The sequence below is a fragment of the Trifolium pratense genome, linkage group LG3, assembly GCF_020283565.1.
Source record: "Trifolium pratense cultivar HEN17-A07 linkage group LG3, ARS_RC_1.1, whole genome shotgun sequence".
Classification (NCBI taxonomy): domain Eukaryota; kingdom Viridiplantae; phylum Streptophyta; class Magnoliopsida; order Fabales; family Fabaceae; genus Trifolium; species Trifolium pratense.
The window spans coordinates 26,607,122-26,631,153 of NC_060061.1; the positions used below are offsets into that span (position 1 = coordinate 26,607,122).

Consider the following 24,032-nt stretch of genomic DNA (forward strand, 5'->3'; position numbering starts at 1 on the left):
CCCTCTGACTGATTTTCCGTATGGGATTGAATTCGTACAAATTATCAAATGGTTTTTAATCTTTTACTTTCTGACTCAGTCAGGGGTTATAATTTTTGTCTATGCTGCATAGGTTCATTTTCATCCAATGTAAATGCAGTTTCTTTCCAAAGTGATTATGATGAGGAAAGTGTCAGCATATGGGTCACACAGTCTTCTATATGGCACTTGATTGAAAATTGAAGAAGCTCCTTTTTCACTGTATATGCTTCTGTGATTGGTAAATGAGGTAAAATACAGTGATTTGTTGCATGGAAACTAGTGAGATGATGACTGATGACACATGAATTTTTTTTGCTTCCAACCTAGTAAACTGTTCATGCACAGTCAATTGAGTGAAAAATTTATTACTCTACTACTGTGATTGGAGAAGCTTTTCACACAATCTGAAAAATTGCTTTTTTTGTATCCTTAACTAGTGCCCCGAGGGCACTAGTTAGCATGACCCTTTTTTGTTTACAAAACTTTTTCTTTTGCTATCTTTTCTTGCAAGTTGTGCTGGTCTTTGCCCAAGTAAATGAGCCATATGATGTCATATCACTATATTAGTGGCTTTGTTGTGTGTCTCTTTCATACTGCTTCAATCAAAGTTCCTTGTCTTCATGGCACAGTATAGCAGAAGATGATGAAGATGATGAAATAGTCTTCTTTTGAATGTTTGTAAAACGATTGGCCAAGATAGTGGTGACAAGGGAGAGACTAGTACTGATGATTTCTGGTGTTGAGTGGGTGATTATGACAATTCAAATGAATAAGACGTTTTCTCTTTGAACTTGATTTGGCAGAAGGGTCCCATAAATGTTGACTACACTTTGTGAGGCTTGGATTTGTGTCCTATTCCCCACTTAATATGGCAGTTCATAACTCAAACTCACACAGATATAACACCACCATCCCTTATCAAGATTCACATTGCCCCACTTGGAAGTAGTGCAACTCAAGTGCCTTACGATGATTTTTTTGACCCAAATGGATAGTTGTTAAAAGAGGAGCGCTAGCAACACACTCTTTAACAAACATACTCTCTTCTATTGATTAAAATTTATATGGGTCTCATAAAAGTTATATGGGTCCATATTTTTTTATGGGACCCATGTGAATTTCAACCAATAAAAGAGAGTGTGTTGGAGTGTGTTTGTTAAAGAGTGTGTTGCTAGCATTATTCGTTGTTAAAAAGATCATCACTTTTTAACAACTTACGATAATTGAAAAACTTATTGAAACAAGGAAGCCTAGATCAGGCGGTAGAAAAAATGTGTTTATACGAGAACGGATTCTCACAAAAAAAAAATCTCATGTTTCTTTAATCGTGAGATTGAAGTATTTGAGATTCTCTTTATTTTTAAAGTAAATGATTTATTTGCGTAAAAAAAAAAGTAAATGATTTATTAGTTATAAAAGATCAAAAATATTGATTTATTGTGAAAGCTCTTGAAGATAAAAAATTTTAGACTTTATAACCAATTGGTATAGTATGTTTTCTCAAATGGTGAGATGTGTTATAAAGATCGACTTGTTTATAAATTTTTTTTTACCTTAATGACAATGACTTTTATGTTATTAATGTTATTTAGAATTTAAATTGGGGATAATTTTATTTTTTTATATTTTTTTATTATGATTTATTTTTAATATTTTTACATGGTCTCAAAAGAGTCGGAAACAACCCTGATTTTAGTACTAGTACTCCCTCCGGTCCTTATTATAAGAAACACTTTGACAAAATCACACAGACCAAGGAAGATAAATTTTCTCATTAATGATTCTAACATTTTATGTTATATTCCAAAACTAACCTTTGACTAGCATGGAAAATAGACTTCTCTAATTAATGCACTAGCATTATAATGAATTATTTGATTGTATTTAATAAGGGTACAAATGAAATTGTGTCAAAGTGTTTACCAAATAAAAATTCCAAAGTGTTTCTTATAAAAAAAGGACCGGAGCGAGTATTATTTTATGGTTTACTAGTCACATCATGGGCAATCAAATCAAAACATGTGTGCATAATAATTTAATGGAAGGAAAGACATAAATATGTTGGGAAATAGGCGATGGATCATGGATGGATGGATGTTATTGTTGTTGTGTTGACACAAATGAAGAAGTGCTTCTACACGGAAAAGATTCATAATTTTCTGCACAATACTGTACTGTAGGGACAGGAATCTGTATTTGTATGGTAGTAGAAGAGAGAATCCCAACACCATAAAAAATGCCTCGTAAGTTTACAATTCTATTAGTACTACTTCTATTTCTATTTGAATGATAAAAATCGTGAAGAATGTATTTAAAGGATTAATATTTGTTGAAATATTTTATAAAAAATAAAATTCAAATATTATAAAAATAAAAAACATATTTAATCTTATAAATTCTGTGAAATTGTTTAACAAAATTTATAAAAAATTATGCTATCTACATAATGTTAACTAGTGTTCTAGACTCTAGTTTTTTTGACTCAAAATAAGGATATTCATTCATTCCAATAATTGATACAGTACATCACATGCAAATACAAATTCAACATAGCTAAAAACAAAAAGGATGAAACTGCAAACAATCTCACAGCATCCATGTTAATAGCATACAACGGCAATTGCAATATGCCTACAAATAATATAATATGATAAAAGTCACCAGAATGTCCATGCTTCCGGATCTGCAACGATGATGCCCAAATCATTGATCGAATCTGCAATTGATTGAAATCTACCTTTCAAAATGAACCAAACGAACACCGCAACAAGACGGACAAACAAACGCCGTAACAATGACGACCACCAACAAAGCGCCGCACTCAGACGTCGAAATCACAAAACAAGAAAAACAAAACTAAAAAACTTAATTTATGTGAAATCACTTATTTAAATGGAAAGAAAATAAAAAAAACAACTTAGAGGGGTGATTTTGGGTCAAAAATTGACCCAAAAACCACCCCTCCTTGGTGGATGATGAAGAAGAAAAGCAAAATAGGGTTAGAAGAGAGGTGTGTTCTAGACTCTAGTTAAAAATATAAAAATGGTATATAAATAAGGTCATGTTAACTAGTGTTTCGGTATACTAGTTAAGGGAACTAAAAAGATAAAAAATTTGTATTGGATAAAATATTCTTTATACTTTTTTAAAAGTGAATTACATAATATTATATAATTTTTGTACCTTATTTAGTTCATTAAGGAGTGCCATAGTAACACTAGTTAACATTTTCGTATAAAGAAAAATAGTATAAGACATTTTTCATAAGTTTTTAACAATTTTTTTTATACGTTCTTTAAGATAGCTTATGAAAATAGCTTATATAATATACAAAGACAATTTTGTTTTGTTTTCTTCGATGATAAAGGTTTATGTTATAAATCAGGGTTGTGTCGGAGCCTAAAAAATTTGATATTTTTTAAAGGAAAATGCTAAACAGTGCTCCGGGGGCACTGTTTAAGGAACCAATTATAGTAATATCATATTGAAGTTTGTGCGGTCAACGCCTCGAAAGTCTAAAAAGTATTATTTTCAATTTTAAAATTTCCTTTTTTGATTTCCTTAACCAGAGCCCCGGGGCACCGGTTAGCATGACTCTTTTTTAAATTATAAATTTTTTAGATTAATTATATAGTATTTTTTACAAAATTTTGACTCTGACCATTACAGTGGACTCTAATGCCGATGCAAACTCGTTTTCTTAATACTCCCTCCGGTCCTTTTTATAAGAAACACTTTGGAATTTTTATTTGGTCCTTTTTATAAGAAACACTTTGACACAATTCCATTTGTACCCTTATTAAATACAATCAAATAATTTATTATAATGCTAGTGCATTAATTAGAGATACCTATTTCTCATGCTAGTCAAAGGTTAGTTTTGGAATATAACATAAAATGTTAGAATCATTAATGAGAAAATTTACCTTCCTTGGTCTGTGTGATTTTGTCAAAGTGTTTCTTATAATAAGGACCGGAGGGAGTAATTTTTTAAATAAATGCTAAGGCCTTTATAGCATGCTTAAAAAAAATTATTTATAGTAACTAGCTGTCAGACGGAGTGCGTTTTATACCTATCTGTGTCTATTATGTAAATTTATGTTAAAAAAAACATGTATTATGTTAAGGTGAGTTTGTTAATAAAAAATTGTTGCGGCGCAAAAAGAAAGTCTGTCTTATGTTATGGTAAATTTGTTAATAAAAGATTTTTTTTAAGGATATTGTTGATATTATGAAAAGTTCAGACCAAAAAAATTTGTATCATCTTTATATATATATAGGTATAGATATCTATACATATATATTTTTTTACCATAGAATCTTACTAGTAGAATTGACCGCAAACAGTTCCCGTGAGCTTAACTCTGTTGGTAGGGACATCGCACTATATGTGCAGAGTCCGGATTCGAACTCGAGACATTTCATTTATTCATCTTTAAGGTGGATTTTCTATTCACTGGACTACTTAAAAAAAAGAATTGACTGCAAACTAAAACCGTACCAAATATTCATCATTAATTCATTCATAATAAAATTCAAAATTTTCAAGCTTATAAGTTGATAAACACATGACTTCACTTTTTTATATTTTTCAAATCCTTCCTAATTAATATTGAAATTTTACACCAGTTGTGTGTATATATCAATCATTAGTTGATTCAATGGTGATTAACGATGGATTTGACAAGGAAAATTACGATTCAATCTCTCGTGACTGTGGTTAGAATGAGGCTGAAATCATTTAATACTAGAAGCAACTCCCGAATTATATTAGGTGGTCTGATTAATTAGATATTTAATAAAAAGATTAAAAAAAATGGGATGGTTTTAAAATAGTGAATTTAATTTTATAAATGATTAAAATAGGGGATAAAAAATCATACCTTACCCAAAAAAAATTATAATTAAGGCAACTAAATTAAGAAGAGGTTCACGTATCAGAGTGAAAAAAAAAAAACATGTGTGAAAGGGTGTTATTGTGTCATGGAGAAACAGCTCTTGCCTCTTGGTGCTTCGATGAGGATTGGATTGTGGATAGAGATGGAGGACAACTTGATCAGATCGATCGTGTATTTTCTGTCAGTGTTAAATGACATGACAGCACTAAGAGGACCAAATAATATTATGGCTCATTAATTTTATCAAAATGACTTGTATCGATGATTAAAATTGATGGAGTAATTTTATGGAAAACATCCGTACCAAAGGCACATGTTAAGGAAGCAAAAGTAGAAATAATATATTGAAATATGTGCATTTAACTTCTTAAGCATTAAATTTTTTTCTAACAATAAATACAATTTTTTATATTTAGAACCTTAACATGTGTCTTTTATGCACATGTTAACATTACCCTAATTTTATAATGTACTCCCTCCGGTCCTTATTATAAGAAACACTTTGACAAAATCACACAGACCAAGGAAGGTAAATTTTCTCATTAATGATTCTAACATTTTATGTTATATGCCAAAACTAACCTTTGACTAGCATGGAAAATAGACTTCTCAAATTAATGCACTAGCATTATAATGAATTATTTGATTGTATTTAATAAGGGTACAAATGGAATTGTGTCAAAGTGTTTCTTATAAAAAGGAACAAAATAAAAATTCCAAAGTGTTTCTTATAAAAAGGACCGGAGGGAGTACTACTTATGAAGATTGATGTAATTGACTCCAATCATAAAATAAATTATTTGAATGAAATAAAAATTTGTTAAAAAATATTTAACTTATTCAACTTTTAATATAATTTTTATAATTATATTCTCTTTGATATTTGTTTATAAGAAATAAAAGTGATAACTTTTTTTCTTTTAATAAGAAACTTTGATTAATTTTAAAATATTTAATTTTATTTGTGTCTTTATTTATTAATAATTTTTTAGAATGAATTACGAAAGAGAATATTAAATAGGAATATTCATTTAATAAATATAATTTACAAGAGTATTTTATACTGTACTAAAGTTCAAACACGCTAAAGACACGTTAAAGTAGTAAGTTTTATCCGCCCTAATACATGTTACCAAGTATGAGATCATTCCCCTAAGTACAAGGACAATCACGTTCTCTATGGCACATTGCCTCAACCAATAGGAATGCACCATATTTTAAAGATAGTCCTTTAGTAGTATAATCCAATGTTTTAAAAACCGAACCGGACCGGCCGGTCCGACCGGTTGAACCGGGAACCGGAGGGTAGACCGGTCTGGTCCGTATGTTGGATCGGATACGCTATTGGACCGGCGGGAACCGGTAAAACCGGTGAAAACCGGTGAAAATCGGTGAACCGGCGGTTTTGAAAAATCGGCGGTTTAACCGCATGTATTTTTTTTTTGTTTCCCCTGACCCAAAACGACGCCGTTTTGATGTTAAATTTGTTTTTTTTTTTAAAAAAAAAATAAATTTGAAAACAATATTAGAGAAACAGAGAAAATCAAAAGGAAAGAAACAGGAAGATACAGAGCAGAAGAAAGAAATAGGAAGAAACAGAGAAGAGGTATGGCGGTGGATCGTTGAGAAGATTGTAGATCCGTAGATTAGGTGATTTTAGAAGTTGAACTGATCTGGTATTTTGGATTTTGAAAAAAGTGGATCAAAATTTAGCCTTAGAAGAAGGAGAAAACAAAGTTGAGTTACAGAAATAAAAAAAGAAAGCTGGAAAAGATAAAATTTATTTTTGGTTGTCTTTCAAATAAACTATTTTCATAATATTTTGATGCTAACAAAGAAATCTATAATCTATAATATGTATAAAGCCAGACTTATTCTTCTTTCTCTCTCATCTAGGCCTTTAATGCATTCTTCTCTGTGGTTCATTTGACATTTAATACAATTATGAATTTTAATGCACATTTTCTCCTCAATTTAGAAAAGGAAAACCGGACAATTCCATCATGTAACCGCACAATATATTAAGGATTTTGACTCGGCTATTATTTTGGTGCATTAATACCTGCAAATGAAAACGGAATGTAATAAGAACTTTGTCCTCCTCCACACGCCTAAAAGAAACGTTCTCCTCCTCGCGTCTTCTACTTTCTCTCGCCACTGTCTGCTTTATGCCGTATTCATCCTGAAACTTTCGTCCTCCTCACGCGTCCCAACGCTTACGCCGTAGTCCTCCACGCATCTTCTCCCTTATCACTCCGTCGTCCGCTTTGTGCCGTTATCGTTGTCAGATTTTGCGTAATGAAATTTTCGATACAAATTCTTTGTTATTTTGATTGCTCTGCTTTCTTTCGATTTCATTTTGATTTGATTTTCCTTTATTTAATATTATGTTCAATTGAACAGGTGAGAGATTTGCCAGATTTGATATATTAAGCGAAGGCCTGCTAAATCTCTCAAGGTTTGTAAATTGCTTTTAAATCATTATTGATTGAAATTTATATGTCTATGTTTAATCCTCTCTGTAAGTTGATTTCATCACACTCATGGGTGACGGCTTATAATGTGCCGCACCATGCTATTCCTATATATACTGTTGGATTATCTTAGTAGTCAACTGCAATTTTTTAGCAGTGGCTATGAGGATGGGATACAATTGAAACACCAAAAAATAAGACTTATTGGAAGCATCAACCGTGAAAAAAATTCTCGCAAGTCATTCGTGAGTTTTTCACGAAATTTGGTTTCATACAATTATCATTTTTCTATATTTTTTTACATGTAGTTTCAAATTATTAGTAGCACTTTGTAACTCCTCTTTATTAGTCTTTTTGGTTACTAACATTTTTATCGACATTTTGTTTTGGTGCCTAATGTCAGATGGGATGACATTAAATGTCAAGTGTGAACGGTGATATACATTTACTGAAATTAAATTATATATTGGTTTTGTACCAATTTTATTTGTTTCTAATTGTTCAAAATTAGTTATCTTTTATTGGCACAAATCATAATGTTTGTGATTCTCCTTTCCAGCCTTGTGAGCATTCTTAAGATCCAAAACAAAGGGGCTAAGCTTAGCACTATGTCACCTACGAATCAGGTTCTTTGGAGAACTCACTTGCAATAGGCTTCACTCATGCTTGGTGTGTTCATGCTCCTTTCATCTTGGTAATTTGTCTATTTTTTTAATAGAGAATTCATGTTTATACACTTTGTGATTTTTATTAGGTTTATGGCACTTATGTTTGCTAAGTTAAGTTAATTTTTATATGTTAGAAGTGCTGGTGATTTTTTAGTTGACCTTTAGTTTGAGCTCTGTAGAAAATAAATAAATGTATTTGTATGAAATCTTTAAATTAAATTTGATTAGTTTCTATTCACCTTTTCAATGTATTGCCATTATCATAACTGATTGAGGATGCATGTTTTTGGGGTAGATTAGAAATTCAGATCATACTCAATTAAAGCAACTTGAGAATCTTGAGATTGTTTAGAAGCAATACTTGCTATATAATCTCTGGCCATTGCTCAATAGATATCCAGAAAAAGATAGATGTGCTATGAATGAGATAATCTTTTATATTATAAGCTTGTATACACAAGCAAACTCTAAACCCTAATTTGTTTTCCTCCATTTTATCTTGCAATTTTTATTAAAAAATAATACAATTTTGTCTTGACTAGGATTCGAACCCGCAACCCTTCAATGCAAGACAATATTTCCAACCATTATGGCAAGTATGCCAATTGTGATTAAAATTATGTGCAATAATTGATAAGCACCATCAATTTTAAAAGTATATCATATCAAAATTATTGTTGACTATATTATTCATCACGAAATATTTTTATGTCTTTCCTAATCAATGATTTTTTTTCTACCGGATCATAAATTTAGAGAATAACTATCATGTGAGATTTGGAAAATTATTATCACGTGTAATTTGGAAAGTTATTATCAAACTCAATTCTACTAAATCAATTTTTTTTGCAATACAACCAAACACAACCATAGTCATGTCACTAATCACATTCATTATTTTGTTTTCAATATTGCAGATTTAATATTAACCGATGATCAATTGATATAATATGCACTAGCAGACCAATTGTGATTTAAATTATGTCCACAAAGTGTTAAGCTCCATCAACTTTCATAGGAAAGATTTCATACGATAATTAAGCACCATCAATTTTCATTGCACAATTTAACAATTAAAAACCGATAATCTCTTATATTATAAGCTTGCTAACATAAGCTAACCCTAAACCAAATTTTCCCCCCTCATTTTCTCTTTCTTTTTATTGCAGTTTTATATTAAAAATATACAGATTTGTCGTCGAACCTGCATCTCTTACTTACAATAAAACCTTTCAACCGCTAAAACATGTGCTTCAATTATGAAAGAATTTAGGAATCCTATTTAACCCTGTTTTCAATAAATTTGAACGGCGGAATTAATCACAATTTTTATTTATTATGGATGTCTACTTAAGTTTATCTTCTTGATTACGTCTTTAATTTTTTTTTTAACCTTTAATTATCATCAATTTTTTAACCTTTAGTTATCAGCAATTTTTTTTTAATAAGTAAACAAAACGATGGGGTTCAAAAATTATTTAAAAAATATATAAAATATAAAATAAGCACATAAACAAATATAGAATAATTAGTCCATGAAATTCCCTATACTACTCTTATTGAAAATGCTCTTAGAATTTTTGTATTTTATTTTTTATTATTACATATTACACCTAATTAGACCCATGCACCGCATGGGTCAAAGTTCTAGTATAGATGAAATTTCCTATAATATTGTGGATAATATAGATATCCCAGAAGAAAAAAAAGTTAGAGGTGTCAAGAATTGGATAATATAGAGGAAGGGTATATCATTTAGTTCACTCATCTATGATCATGTGAACTTAATCACAATGATACTTTTTAATCATTTCAAATTATTGCTTGAGCATGCAAAAAATGAAGCATAATATTTCAGATCGTTTCAAATTTTTTCAAATTTGAAAAAATGTCAATGATTACATGCTACGCATTATCGAAATATCAGAATGATACTTTTGGATTAAAAAAATATCAAAAGTTTCTGTTTTTGTTTTCAAGGTAGGAAATCATGTACAATTATTTAAAATCAAGACAAACAAGGTAACTAATTAAGGTAGTATCATTCTTATAAAAAAATAATAATTAAGGTAGTATCATCAGTTACTGCTATTAAGGTAGTCACGAATTATTTTTGTCAAATGTGATATTCATTTAATGTGATATTCATTTTATCTTTGTCACGAATTATTTTTGTCAAATGTGATATTCATTTTTTGTCAAATGTGATATACATATTAAGTCAAGAATTATTTTTACATTTTTTTAATGTGATATACATTTTTTGTCACGAAAAAATAAATATATCTATAATCTGAAATAAGCAAGGACGATTTCTCTTTCTCTCTCCTATGAAATACTTGCCTCTCATTCTTTCTTCTCTGTGGTTCATTTGACATTTAATACAATTATGAGTTTTAATGACCATTTTCTCACATTTTGAATTTAAAAAATATTTTCTTAATTTTCACGAGCAATAAATGTGATATAATTTTAGTAATACATTTATTTCTAATTATGGTAAAAATACGTTTTTCTTGGCGGTAGAAGAAAAATTCTTATATTATTTATGAATGAAAACTATACATGATGATGGATGAGATGTTTGAACTAATTTATACGTTGTGCTTTTGTTGATTTTTATGTATATGTTTTTTAATATTTTTACTTTTAATTTATACAATATACTTTTTTATGTGGTTTTGCGTTGGTAGAATTTTGTGTTATAGTTCTTATTGCTAATTTGATGTAAATATACATGTTTTGATTTACGGGGATTCCCATGGAGATTGATTTGTGGAGATAAAGCTGAGATTCATGGAACAAAATATATGCAACATTCATATTATTGAGGTGCTATTATTTTGTGCAATTGTTTATTCTTCTATTTTTCCTGCAATCATAATTAATCATGTTATGAAGGACTAAATATATACTTTTATATATATATATATATATATATATATATATATATATATATATATATATATATATATATATATATATATATGATATTGATTTATATTTACCAACAATATGTAGATATCTAAAGAATTTGACTAATTATGCCTAAACATTCTCATAGGTTTCGTTACTTTTTATTTTGAAAATTGACATTAAACTACAATTGCAAATGTTTATATGCAGCAATTTATCAATTAATTTCCTTCCAAAACCGATTTCTACCAACTTTATCACATATTCAAGTAACAATTTGGATTTGCTGTAAAATTCAAATTTGCAGTATCAGATCCTATTATGAGGCAGTTGACCTATCAGTACCAGATAAAAAACAAGTGTAACTGAAAAAATACAAAACAAGTAACAGTTGTCCGATCCTAAAAACCAGTAAAAACATTTACTACATCACCTTATTTAACACTATACACACACATATGATCAGATACTCATTATTTCAATAGACAAATATCCTAAAAACTAGCCAATATTTCCGGCAGACACTAAATTGGCGAGTCAATAAATTTGGATCAAAGTCTCTAATTCAAAACTCTATATAAAGATCAATACTTAACGAACATTCTACACCAGTCACAATTTCCAAAGTTTGAATTTCCTAAGTTTTATTTTTCTTAAGTTTGCTACTAAGTTGTTTGTTGTTGTGCATATTACGTTTCAAGTGTTTTTTATTTGGTGCATATATGTGGACATGTTGAATTATTTTTTTGCACCAAGAGAGATTGATAATGTCGTTTGTGGTCATTCTTTTGACAAAAGTTAAAATCTTTCAAGGTGTCTCACAAATCAACATTTTGTACTTTTTTTTCTTTTCCGATTTACCCAATGTATTCAATCATGTGACAAACATATTCTCTAAGTGTTTCCAAGGTTGCATATATAGTTGATAAGTGTATATTATTATTAAGTAAAAAAAAAGTGTATATTATTATTATTTTAATTAAATATCTGTATTTCTCAATTTAATCTTTTTGACCAACAATATTATTTTTTTTACTTATAGATATAGATTTTTTTTGAACGGCAAAAACAAGTATGTATATTAATAGATTGGATCTCAAAGTTGATGATCACAAAAATTCTGCAATTTTTAATGTGTTCGACGAAGCTGCTCAGGATTGTTTTTTAAGATATCATGTTCAAATGGTGAGATATAGGGTAGTGATGTTTCATGAGTGTATTTTCACTATTTTTGGTCACATATTTTCAAAGTAGTAGCACTGATATGCAGCTAAGGATACCATACCTACGACAATATTTCACAATTTGAATGTTAACAATTATCAATTTGAATGTTAACAATTACAATGTGAAGAGGATGCTTGATGATCTGGTGCTTATTGGCAAATCCGCTTCAAGTCTTATTGAAGATTGAGAAGGATGATTGTGATATAAATATAGTTTCTCATTGAACAGATAGATGTTATCTTCATTTGCAGGTTTTGATGTATATCTCTATTGATAAGACAGAAGATAGAAAGGTCCGGTCACAGATAGAAAGGTCCATTCCTATATAACCTAATTAGTTGATGATAAGGCGGTGGATGGTGATGTGCATGATCAGGAAAACAGCATGTGATGATTCGTATGGTCCCCAATTATGAAGAGGAAAACATTTTTGTTTTATTTTTTTATGGAAAATGCTAAACAGTGGTTAAGAATGTAAAAATAGTAATTTTGTATTGGAGTTTGTGCAGTCAACTCCTCAAAAGTTTAAAAAATCTTCTTTTATTTTTAAAATTTTCTTTTTTTGGTTTCCTTAACCAATGCCCCGGTTAACGACCCATTTTTTATTAGCAAGTTGTATATTTTTTAGTCTACTTTGAACTTCATATAGTATCTTTTACTTAAACACCCTGTGAGATAATTTACTACATTGTCCACTATGGGCCCTTTGAAATTTGATGTTTTGGATTATTTTGCAAAATTAAGAGAAAATGGAAAATTAATGAGCCTCTGTTTTGTTATACGTTGGGATTTTTATGTTTGATCAAAATCACGGCAAGAATTCACGTTACAATGAAGCTACAATTTATAGATTCTCAATTTCATAGAAAAAACGCCTCTAAATGCGCGTAGCCAAAGAGAAATATAGTTAATATCTTGAAACCATCGTAGAGGTGTGCTTTATTTAAATCAACTTATATTGAACTTTTGGTCCTTCTTTTCGGAAATCATTTATTTATTTATTTATTTTAATTTAATTTAATGAAACTAGATATTCTTAGACGGTCACGTGACCAATAAATTTATATTTGGTCACACTCACAAAAAATATTATATTATTTAATATTATTTAATAATTTGAAAAATAAATATTATTTAATTCCCTTTTCAAATATTTATTTATCTTTTTGTGTGTATGACTAAATATAAATTTCTTGGTCACGTGATCATCTAAGAATATCTCACAAGATATACTTAAAAAGATACTCAAATTGCATCTCAAAAGAACACATGATTTGATTCCTATATGTAACATATTTACAGAGATCTAATTTACTTTTTTAGACACCTAATAATAGCGAGTAAAATGAACTATATATATAATATTTCAAACATGCATGAATAAAGTCATTCAACAATATAAGAATTTAAGAATAATTAAATAAATTTAATTTTAATATGGACAAAAAATATACTTGCAATAAAATTTCATAGAGTAAGCTTACAAATAAAGATATTTTAAATTTCATAGAGTAAGCTTACAAACGAAGTTATTTAATTTTTTTTAAGACTTTCTAAAATGGAATTTTGTAGGTTAAAAAAATAACATTATTTTGCTTAAAATCCAAAAAGCACACATAATTATACTAAATAATACATGTTCTTTTATGAGAAAAATGGATTTGTTTAGGTTATTTTTGTTCATTTTTGTCTCTTAAGTAAGAACATTATACTATTTGGTCCTTTAATATTTTATTTTCATTTTAATCTTTAAGTTATGAATGTTGGACACATTGAGCCTTTACGTTACAAAGTTTAGACAATTTAGTCCTCCTATTAGAAATCAAAATATTTTAATATTTGTAATTTAAGGGATTAAAGTGTTCAAAATTTATAACTTATGGGATAAAAAAAAAAGTTAAGAGACTAAATTATCTAAAGTTTATAATTTAAACAAAAAAAAAAAACTTAAAAGGCAAAGGCAAAACCTACCTATTCTTAAATTAATTTTTAGTCACGAATTAATTCTTTTATGAGAATTTTAAGCATTTTTCTTGGAGTTGGAATTTATAATGTAGCAACACCTTTTAGATATATTTTTAACGACATGGGCATTCGGTATGACATATTAAACATATCCATTTTTATGTTATAACTTTTCATTCTTTTTATTTGAAAATTATGAAAATTTTAATATTAAAATATTATCTTTTGTAGTCTCATTTTACCCGTGCTTGGCACGGGTTCAGATACTAGTAATAAAGAAAAGGAGAACAAATGGAAGAAAGTAGGAAAAAAGAGAAAGAAAGAGGCCACACTAGAACGAGAAACCATGTTATTTCCTTCAAAAAATTTAGGGTTTCTTAACAAAATTATAGGTATATTGGGCCTTCATTATAGTCAACCCGTTTTGTTTCCATGTTTGGGCCAATGACATTGAATTTTTTTTGACACATGACCAATGACTTTGATAAATAATAAATAGTAATAAATTATAATAATTGATAGTTTCTATATTGAATAGACAAATATATATTATAATAAATATTAAATTTTAATGTTCTTAAAAAATCAAGATTTTTATAGAGACCGAGTCTTTTGGTTCAACTTAGTTTAATAGCTATATAGTTTTCTTATTGAGACCGGTTTATTCAACCGGTTTATCCGGTTTAATCATGCGGTTCGACCAGTGACCTAGTGGTTCGACCAATGAACCAGTAAACCAGTACTCTCACCGGTTCGATGACCGGTCCGGTTTTTAAAACACTGGTATAATCCTCAATTCCACCAAGATAGTGTAATTGCCACTATTCATGTATATTCATGCAAAAATTTGCTTTTAAGTACGCATATACCTTAAACGTCTAAGGTACGCAGTATTCACTCAATTTCCTAAGCACTTTCCTCTTTTAAATACTGACTTGAGTATCAGAGTGTTAACATTTTTGCAGGTACATTTGCCCTCCATACCGAAAGCTCAAAGCCACCATATCCAACCACATTATCTCGCCATTGGAATCATATAGTTTTGCTCGTTCAGAGCAAAGAGTATTCTTGATCAGACTTTACTTACCTTGTAACCGAACTCTGGATTATTAGGACCCCCTTCTCAAAGGGTAAATACAACAACAAAAATATTATTACAATGTGTTATGTTGATCTTGGTGATTTATGTGTTTTGTTTTTCTTATAAAAATGATTGGATTAAGTACTATTTAATCATTATTAACACGTACCATAAGGACATTGAAGGTAAATTTTAATAAGAGCTTATTGGTTGGCGTTAATATTCCTGATTCGAGTTAAGTTCGCGTAAAGATAAATACATAAACATGAATAAATGATGTACTTCAACTTCCTAAACATTAAATATCTTCTATCTTTAAATTAAGGGTCATGCTAACCGGTGCCCCCGGGGCACTGGTTAAGGAAACCAAAAAAGAAAATTTTAAAATTGAAAATAACACTTTAGACTTTCGAGGCATTGACTGCACAAATTTCAATATGATATTACTATATTTGGTTCCTTAAACAGTGCCCCGTGGCACTGTTTAGCATTTTCCTTAAATTAATTCCAACACTATTCGCGTGTCCATGTTCTTAAAGAATTTGGTGTTTATTTCTCTCCTCCGTATTGCTTATTGCTTAAACATGTAAAATGCATTATCGAAAGATATCATACGATTATACTACACGAAGATGTCTTCTGATGAAATATATACTACCAAAATATATCTTTAGAGGAGAAAAACGATTACTACCATATAATATTATTGGTCCAATTATTCCTAGAAGTAGCTTACAAAATGAGTGTTTCTGTTAAAGAGATGAATATAAATAGTGTTAGTTGAATAAAGGAAGATCTGAAATACAGAAAAAATTGACAGAAAAATTATCTCAGATGCAGATGATCAGTGATCCAATCCCGTGGCAAACAGATAACAAAAACAACTAAACCTAAAAGCATTAGTACTAACTAATATGTTAATAATTACTATTATATAATATATTAATACTACTCTACTCTGACCTTAATTATAAGCAAAAGTTAACTTTTCAAATTCATTGAATTACTTAAGTAAATTACAGATACATTGGATTCAACACAAGTGGAAGAATAGTATTATAGCAGATATTTATAGAGGCAACAAGGTATTGAATACAATATTAGTCATACCAACTAATTAATTAATCTAACTAATATTGTATCTAATACAAGGTGACTCTGATCACAGACATTTTGCCTCAATTTCCTCTAGTGTAAGCCCCTTGGTTTCTGGTACAATGAAGTATATGAATACAAGCGACGCCACGGCTATTGCACAAAATATGTAAAACAAAATTCCTGCTCCCAGTAAATCCTGTAAATAAAAAGACAAGCAAAAGGTAATGGATTCACAGATATGTAACAGATACGGTCAATGCATTTGATCGAGAAAACATTTGTGAAATATAAAAATCACGTGATGACGGATTTAAAATATATGGTCTCCTTTTATAGATGATGTGTATTACCTTCAGCGGGGAAAAGGCAAATGTAACCAGGGCATTTGCCGCAAAATTGACAAGAACTGCTATACTAAGTCCTCGACCTCTCAGGCGCAACGGAAAAATCTCAGCTATCATAAGCCAACCCATTGGACCAAAGGAAATCTGAAAAACAACGGAGAATCATGATACGAAGAATAGTATAAACCATGATACGAAGAATGAAGACAAAGAAAAGCTTATTCACCTGATAACAACCAACATAGAGTAGCAGACCAACTACAGCAAGAACTGCAGCATTATCCAAGAATATGTAGTATGAACCCAGTAAGAATAATGAGATCACCTGCCATGCAATAAACATATGTTCTTAAAAACTTTGAACTTTGTTTACAGCTGAAATTTCCATGTTACATTCATTCCTGTTATATAATTAGTTAAGTTGATGCAGCACATAAGACAAATTAGAAGACTAGATTGAGACTCTTAATTTGTGATAGAAATAAAAAATGTTTCTTTCTCAGGAAATTGCAACCAAAATTATTTGTCATAATCTAAGAGATAGACTACTTACTATTCCTGAAACTCCTCCAAGTAGTAAAGGTCTCCTTCCAAGTCTATCAACGACGACAACAGCCACTCCAGTCATAATCAACTACAACAAAAACACAAGGAAATCGCCGTGGAAAATGTTTTAGTCATTCGATAGGAGATGGCATACAATTTACAAGTAAAAAAGTATGATAAAAGAGAAAGGGTGAAGAGGAGGAGGGGGAAGGACAATGGAAAAAAATATAGGATCACAGTTATTGAAAATGTAACACCTAACATCATGTGTATTGAAAAGGAAATGGCTTACTGCATTCTTAACAATAACTGATTGAAAACTAATGGTATCAAGTCCTTTTGCATAGACATATCGGAACTAATAAACAGACTATCCATTTAACAAAGTGAAATCAATTAGAAATGAAAATATGAAGGGTAGTGTCGATTATTTATCACGACAAAAATTAATATAAAAAAACTCTTCTTTTGTTTTGTTACAAAAATTAGAGTTTAATGGAGATGCACTGATGGTATCAAATAGTTTTACACCAACATCCAATGAGAAATCATGATATTGCCATGTAAGTCTACTTTGTATCACAATTTTAAAATAATCGCAGAATGCTTGATTCTCGTTGACACACCTAATTTGCAGGTATAGCATCTTTATACAGATAGCTAAATAAAATTGTGTATATAATAGGAAACCTCGACCAACATGTGATTAATGAAACTGAAAAAACTATAATACTACAACTACGTTATTATAACATAGTTCATGTGTTAATTATTAAGAATATGAGAAAGTGAAATCTACCTTAAATACACCAAGGAGAATAGAGACCCGGGTAGCATCAGCTGCTAAGGAGAATCCGGCACTCTAACAAATTTAATTGGATAATAATAGTGTTATTACGCTCCCTGATGCCAAGTAATAGATTTTATGAATTTCAAATAGTATTCCTTGATTAAAATTAACATAACACCTGAAGGATTGATGCGGCGTAGTAGAGAACACTTGGTTGCCCTGTGATCTGTCATAATTTGCATCTTATAGAATAAATATACTGAAATGTGGGCAACTCTTATAATTATTACTATTTCACTTGAGCAATTACAATACCTGTTGAAACAAGACCAATCCTGCACTAATCACAAGGGCCTTCCGGCATTTTCCACGGAACATTTCTACAAAGGTAACCTCATTTTCTACACCTATATAAGAAAACTCTGCCATAATCTCATCCACTTGCTGAGAAGCAGAATCATGAAATGTCGGACCTTGAAGCTGGCACAAACTACTAATAGCTGTGTCTTTCAAATTCTGAAGATCCCCTTTTCCCTGTATAGCACGTAAAAGTAGCCATCTAGGAGAAGCTGGGAGCCACCACATTCCAAATCCCATTATTACTGCAACAGGACTACTGATTCCAAACATATACCGCCACCCAGCAACAGTGTCTACCAACACGCTACCCAGTCCATACCCTGCCTGCACAAATGAGCGATATATAGCCATTTTAAGTACTACCGAGAAGCTCAGAACAGAACGTTTTTTGATAGTAGAAGATTATTTTTTAGAAAGCTATACAGCACTAGAAGGAAATGTACAAGAAAATTCAAGGTTCAAGCAGAAAAGTTCAAGAACTTACAACAATCCCAATAACTATAAAGAACTCTTTCAGAGAGATTAGTTGTCCACGTATTGGCGTTGGAGCTGTCTCCGCAATGTACATTGGAGCAGCATGCATTGCCTAAAAGAGATAGAATGAACACCGTGTATATTACTTTGAAGTTAATAAGTTACAGAGAAAATATACAACACATTATTTAAATCTTATCTCTACACATATTTAACTAACACTACCTATACACGCATAATAAGTATAACTCATTTTTCCATTTTTGTTAATTGAAACAGTTCTCAAAGCAACAATTCTAGAGCCTACAAAGTACTAACTGATATAACCGGATATATCAATGCAAATTGAAAATACTACTCAAGCAATTTACTAATGGAGGCCAGTATGTTAAGTGTAGGCCTACAGATCATTTATTTTCTATAATAAAAAGCTATATCCTTAAAAAAGGCATACCAGTCCAATTCCTATGCCAAATACCAATCTTCCAATCACCAATACAGGATAATTAGGAGCGAACGCTGTTATGAGGGCTCCAACAAGATACATCAGTGCAGCAACAAGCAGCTCTCTTCTTCTTCCTAAAGATAAAATTTGTCATGTAGGCTTCACTTGGGAAGGATATATCTAAAACAATAACTGATAAAAGGGTAAAATTACCTAAAAAGTCAGCAATATTGAAGGCTAACACAGAGCCTATTAAGGCACCATATAATGATCCACTAGTCTGCAAAAGACATCAAGCATCAATGTTTGAGCTCATATTCAAGATCAACATACAATTGCTGCACTTAAAAAATGATTCATAAGAGGGACAAAAAGACAATGTAGGCATGAACAAATAAAGAACAGACCAAGAATTTAGTTTAAACTTACGAGAAGTCCAATTTCAACGGAGTCTAAGTCATACCAAGTTATTCCACTTTGTGATGGTGACTGCAAAGAAGGGAAATTATAAGTACACAAGCAAACTATGTAAGAAATACAACAGAATATCAGCTTCAGAAAAACCTGTTTAGTGTTGCATTAAAATTAGTCAAAGTAACCAAAGAAAGATACCAGCATAAAAAGCTATATTTCTGTGTATTGTACTACTACTACTATGAATATGAACACATCATACATTTTACTTCAATAAATAAAAAGACAATAGGTTACACCGTTAGTAAAGGAAATAATGAGAGGGAGAAGAGAACATGGAGAGTGTAATTTAGGAGGGAAGCTAGACGATATATAACAAAATGTACATAGGGAGGATTATCTGTGAGAATAAAGGTCTGGTGTAAAGGGGAAAACCCTTTGGAGGAGGTTAACTCTAATTCTGCATTCATCAATAATAAAAACTATTTTTATTCTCTCAACTATCATTTCTCAAATTTCCATTTCCCTGAGTTCCATCACTTAATGCTATGCTTCCACTTGTTCAAAAAATGCTATGCTTCCACAGGTCAAAGCTCTTATACTATTTATTGGGAAATACCAAAACAAATGTCAATTTCTATGTGATTAAAACGAGCAATAAGCAAATAAAAAGAGAAATATTAGAAGAATAACACCAAGAGATGGGAAATAAGAAAATACAGAGTACTGGAAATTACATAGAGAGGGAAATTTGGTATATTTCCCAACAAATCATTCATAACAAAAACTCGATTCATATCCCTTTTCCACAAATAAAACTCGTCCATCATATGTTCCAAGATGCCCTGCTGAACTGCTTTTACACTCGGATCTCTTCCCACACTTCTATCAGGGGAAATGTTTCTAAACAATATAGACACCATAAAAACCCAACTAAAGAGATCATGTGACTATTAGGACTTGGGACTGAAATTACATTACACGCAGAGCCTCTGTGATATGGATCTGGGTGATGCAATGCATGAATCTATACAACTAATAATCACGGTCATATATATATATATATATATATCTAGTGAAGTTTATGGAATACATTACAGGTGAACCACGGAGTCTGGAGGACTATTATACTACAAGATCATACTTAAAACAGATGAAAAGTAACTAGTACTAGTACAGCATAAAAATCTGAATCTTTCAAGTTCGGAAAATTATATACAGGTGCTACACCATTAAATAAATATAATGAAAATATTGCGTCGGTAACAAAAGTTTATTAGAAGGGTGTACCTGAATGGAAATTGTTGCACTAGATGTGGCACCAATGTCATAGCCAAATAGTAGACCACCAAAAGCTGGGAAGAGAAATCTGAGATTTTTAAAACACGTTTTAGGTAAGTCAACAGGCACAGCTCTTATTTTATTTTATCTTCTTTTCACCAGGAAAGAGTATCACATAGTTAATTAAAGACTTGCTAGCAGAAAATCAAGGGTGGATACAGAACATGAAATGATGTCAATTTTTTCCTTGTAGTTGTTAAATTGTTTCGTCAACGTCAAGCAGAAAGAAAAGGAAGAAATTGAAAATAAGGAACACTTTTACAAGATATACATTAAATCAACCTACAGCATGCGACACAAACTACTTTTATCATTTTGATAAGATATTAAGTTTCAACAGAATAACTAAAAGCTCAAGGTATGATATCTGAGCACCAAGTGATTTCTCGAAAAACTATTGAAAGGGGCATTGATTTCATTGGAACCAAATTTCTCCAAAATGAAGAAAACCAATGCTCATTGATAATAACCTGGGACCAAATTCATTGTCGCTGCTGCCTACACCATCATCCTCAGTCTCACCACCACCATAATAGTTTTCAGAACAAAATATTAATATTTCATGGAAATATAGTAACAAACCAAACATGGTTATCCTAGTCTATATGTGTAGTTAAACATTTCCACGGCACAATATTCCATGAATCAAACAGCGCCCAAGACACAAGAGTGAGACATGAATAGGTGATGTAGAAAGAAAGAGCAATGGATTCCTTCTCCATGACAATGCAACGCACATCAGTCATCATCTATCCTTCATAAGTAACACATTTCTCCACCCAGCAAACACAATAACCATAACACCATGCCTAGAAACTAAAGTCCTCTAATGTAGCTAGTCCAAGCTAAAAGTTGATTCTTTATGCAGCTAACATCTATTGTATATGTAACTTTTAACAGAAATAAAGTATGATAAGATTTCCGAACAACGTTTAAAAGATAATACAGAAGGGGTTAAAAGGTAATAGCACCCACGGGAGAATTGCAGCAGAGACGGAATAGTCTTGAGTGCCATGAAATCCATTAAGCAGACGCTCCCTTTCACTTCTATCCTCAATGGATGATTTTCCTTCCTAACGAAAATCAATGCATTTCAAGTGTTATAAAATCTAGTAAATACCAATGCATAACAACAAATTAGTTTAGTTAGCACTAAAATAATACAAGTCTCTACTCTCTATGTATGAATGTGACTGTGTATCTATTTGCAAGTATTCAGCTTATTCTTGTTTCATTTTTTCCCAAAAGAGCAAAGACCAAAAACAAATAAATAGATATGAAGCACAAACACCGGACACAACAATGATATGTAAACACCAGTAATAATTTAAGAAAAATGAAGTGAATGTAATTACACGTGTCAGTGTGGTGTTCAACACCAGACACACCTGTAATCTGAAGTGTCGGTGCTAAAATCGTAACTCGTAATTCTCTGATTACATTGACAGATAGGCATGCAAAAAATGGTAATTTTAATCCTGTTATTTCATTGGACACTCTCACCATAAAAAAGGGGAAATTTAGTATATGCCAACTTGTTGAGTATATGAATTGCAAAACCACAAATGAAGCTGTTTAAACTTGTTTTCAACTTTTCTTTGAGCTCATTTTTCTTTTTGGTGTTAACCCTCCAGTTCTCGAAAAAAACTTAGTAATCTTTCGGCGATGAGGTAAGTAAAGTGTGACCGATAATAGTTGAATTGAACTCATATTAAGTTTATAACAGAAACAAGTTCAAATTTTTTAGGTTACCCGTTAATGTTTTGAAGCCAAATATGAGCCCCTTTTTTAGCTTTTCTTATAATTTCAACAGTTCGATTCCCTCCCAATACAGTTATTCTCATAAAATAACAAAATTTTGCACATGCAACAAGGATTTATGAAATTGAAATTGCCTATAGATAGAAGAAAAAGGAGAAGAAGAAGAAAGATAGAACCTGAGAGAAAGAGGATACTGGAGGTTGTTCTGGATCAGACGCCATTGCTTTCAAGTTTTAAATGTTGCTTCAACAAAAAAGAGTTGGCAATGTATATAGGAAAATATCTGGTGGGGCTGGTGACACTCTTTAATTTTATTTATAAAAAAAACTATTTAATTAAAAAATATTATAAAAAATTATTATTTAACATGTTTAAAAAGTGTATGGGGTAACCAACATGGTGGTGCAACAAGTAGATACTTGGATTTATTAACCATTTATTTTCGGGTTTGATCGGTATATATGAAGAAATATTTGTTGGGATATGTCAACCTCTTAAATGAATCTCAATTACCTCAAGATGATTAGTCTTGCGCGGATGATACAAAAAATAAAATAGCAATGTTTATTTATTAGAAAAATGTTAAACAGTGTCGGGGCACAGTTTAAAGATGTAAATATAGTAATATGACATTTGAACTTATGCAGTCAACTTTTCAAAAATCTAAACAGCATTATTTTCAATTTAAATATTTGTATTTTTTTTATTTCCTTAACAATACCCGGGACACGGGTTAGTATGATACTACCTCCGTCCCATTTTATAAAATCTTATTTGACTAAATGCACTATTCATATGTTTTGTTTGACCATATTTTTTTTAAAGTATATAAATGTAAATATTGTCATGTAAAATCTTGTTTGATTTGTGTCGATGTATATTTTTAGAATATCAAATTTATATAATTTGTAATAATATTATCATGTAAACTAAGTGGTGGTTGGAGGAAACAACGGCATGGATAAGTATCCGGACACGTTTCAATACTATTTGACTAAGCTTGCTATTTATTTATAGACAAAAATATGTTGTAATTTATCTTATTTATTTGTAATACTTTGTTCTTTTATTTTTTATTTGTAACAGATATGTCTTTAATCTTGTATATTTGTAACACTTAGATACTTTTTCCAATTTTTTATTAAAAAAATATTGATGTGACTTGCCACATCAGATAATTTTATTTTTAAAATTCTATTTTTATTATAG

At 30.5% G+C, this 24,032-nt stretch overlaps 1 protein-coding gene across 1 annotated transcript; it reads right to left on the reverse strand.

Moving 5' to 3' along the window:
• Positions 1-16,218: 16,218 nt before the first annotated feature.
• Positions 16,219-23,156, reverse strand: LOC123913768 (D-xylose-proton symporter-like 2). The gene is made up of 14 exons (XM_045964616.1): positions 23,000-23,156; positions 22,038-22,135; positions 21,012-21,090; positions 19,737-19,796; positions 19,521-19,587; positions 19,317-19,441; positions 18,873-18,974; positions 18,344-18,712; positions 18,207-18,254; positions 18,038-18,100; positions 17,246-17,326; positions 16,919-17,017; positions 16,699-16,836; positions 16,219-16,544 (listed from the first exon to the last, which is right to left on the reverse strand). Exons 1-14 carry the CDS (start codon positions 23,042-23,044, stop codon positions 16,413-16,415), a joined length of 1,506 nt encoding a protein of 501 aa, XP_045820572.1. The 5' UTR covers positions 23,045-23,156; the 3' UTR covers positions 16,219-16,412.
• Positions 23,157-24,032: the final 876 nt, after the last annotated feature.

What these genes read in the sequence shown, in the direction of transcription:
- LOC123913768 (XM_045964616.1), bottom strand. Translation starts at nt 23,044, where the DNA reads ATGGCGTCTGATCCAGAACAACCTCCAGTATCCTCTTTCTCTCAG. An exon ending in TCTATGTTGGTTGTTATCAG is followed by an intron (nt 16,837 to 16,918) that starts GTGAATAAGCTT and finishes GTTGTTTTTCAG; the next exon opens with ATTTCCTTTGGTCCAATGGG. An exon ending in TTGCCTTTTCCCCGCTGAAG is followed by an intron (nt 16,545 to 16,698) that starts GTAATACACATC and finishes TTTTATTTACAG; the next exon opens with GATTTACTGGGAGCAGGAAT.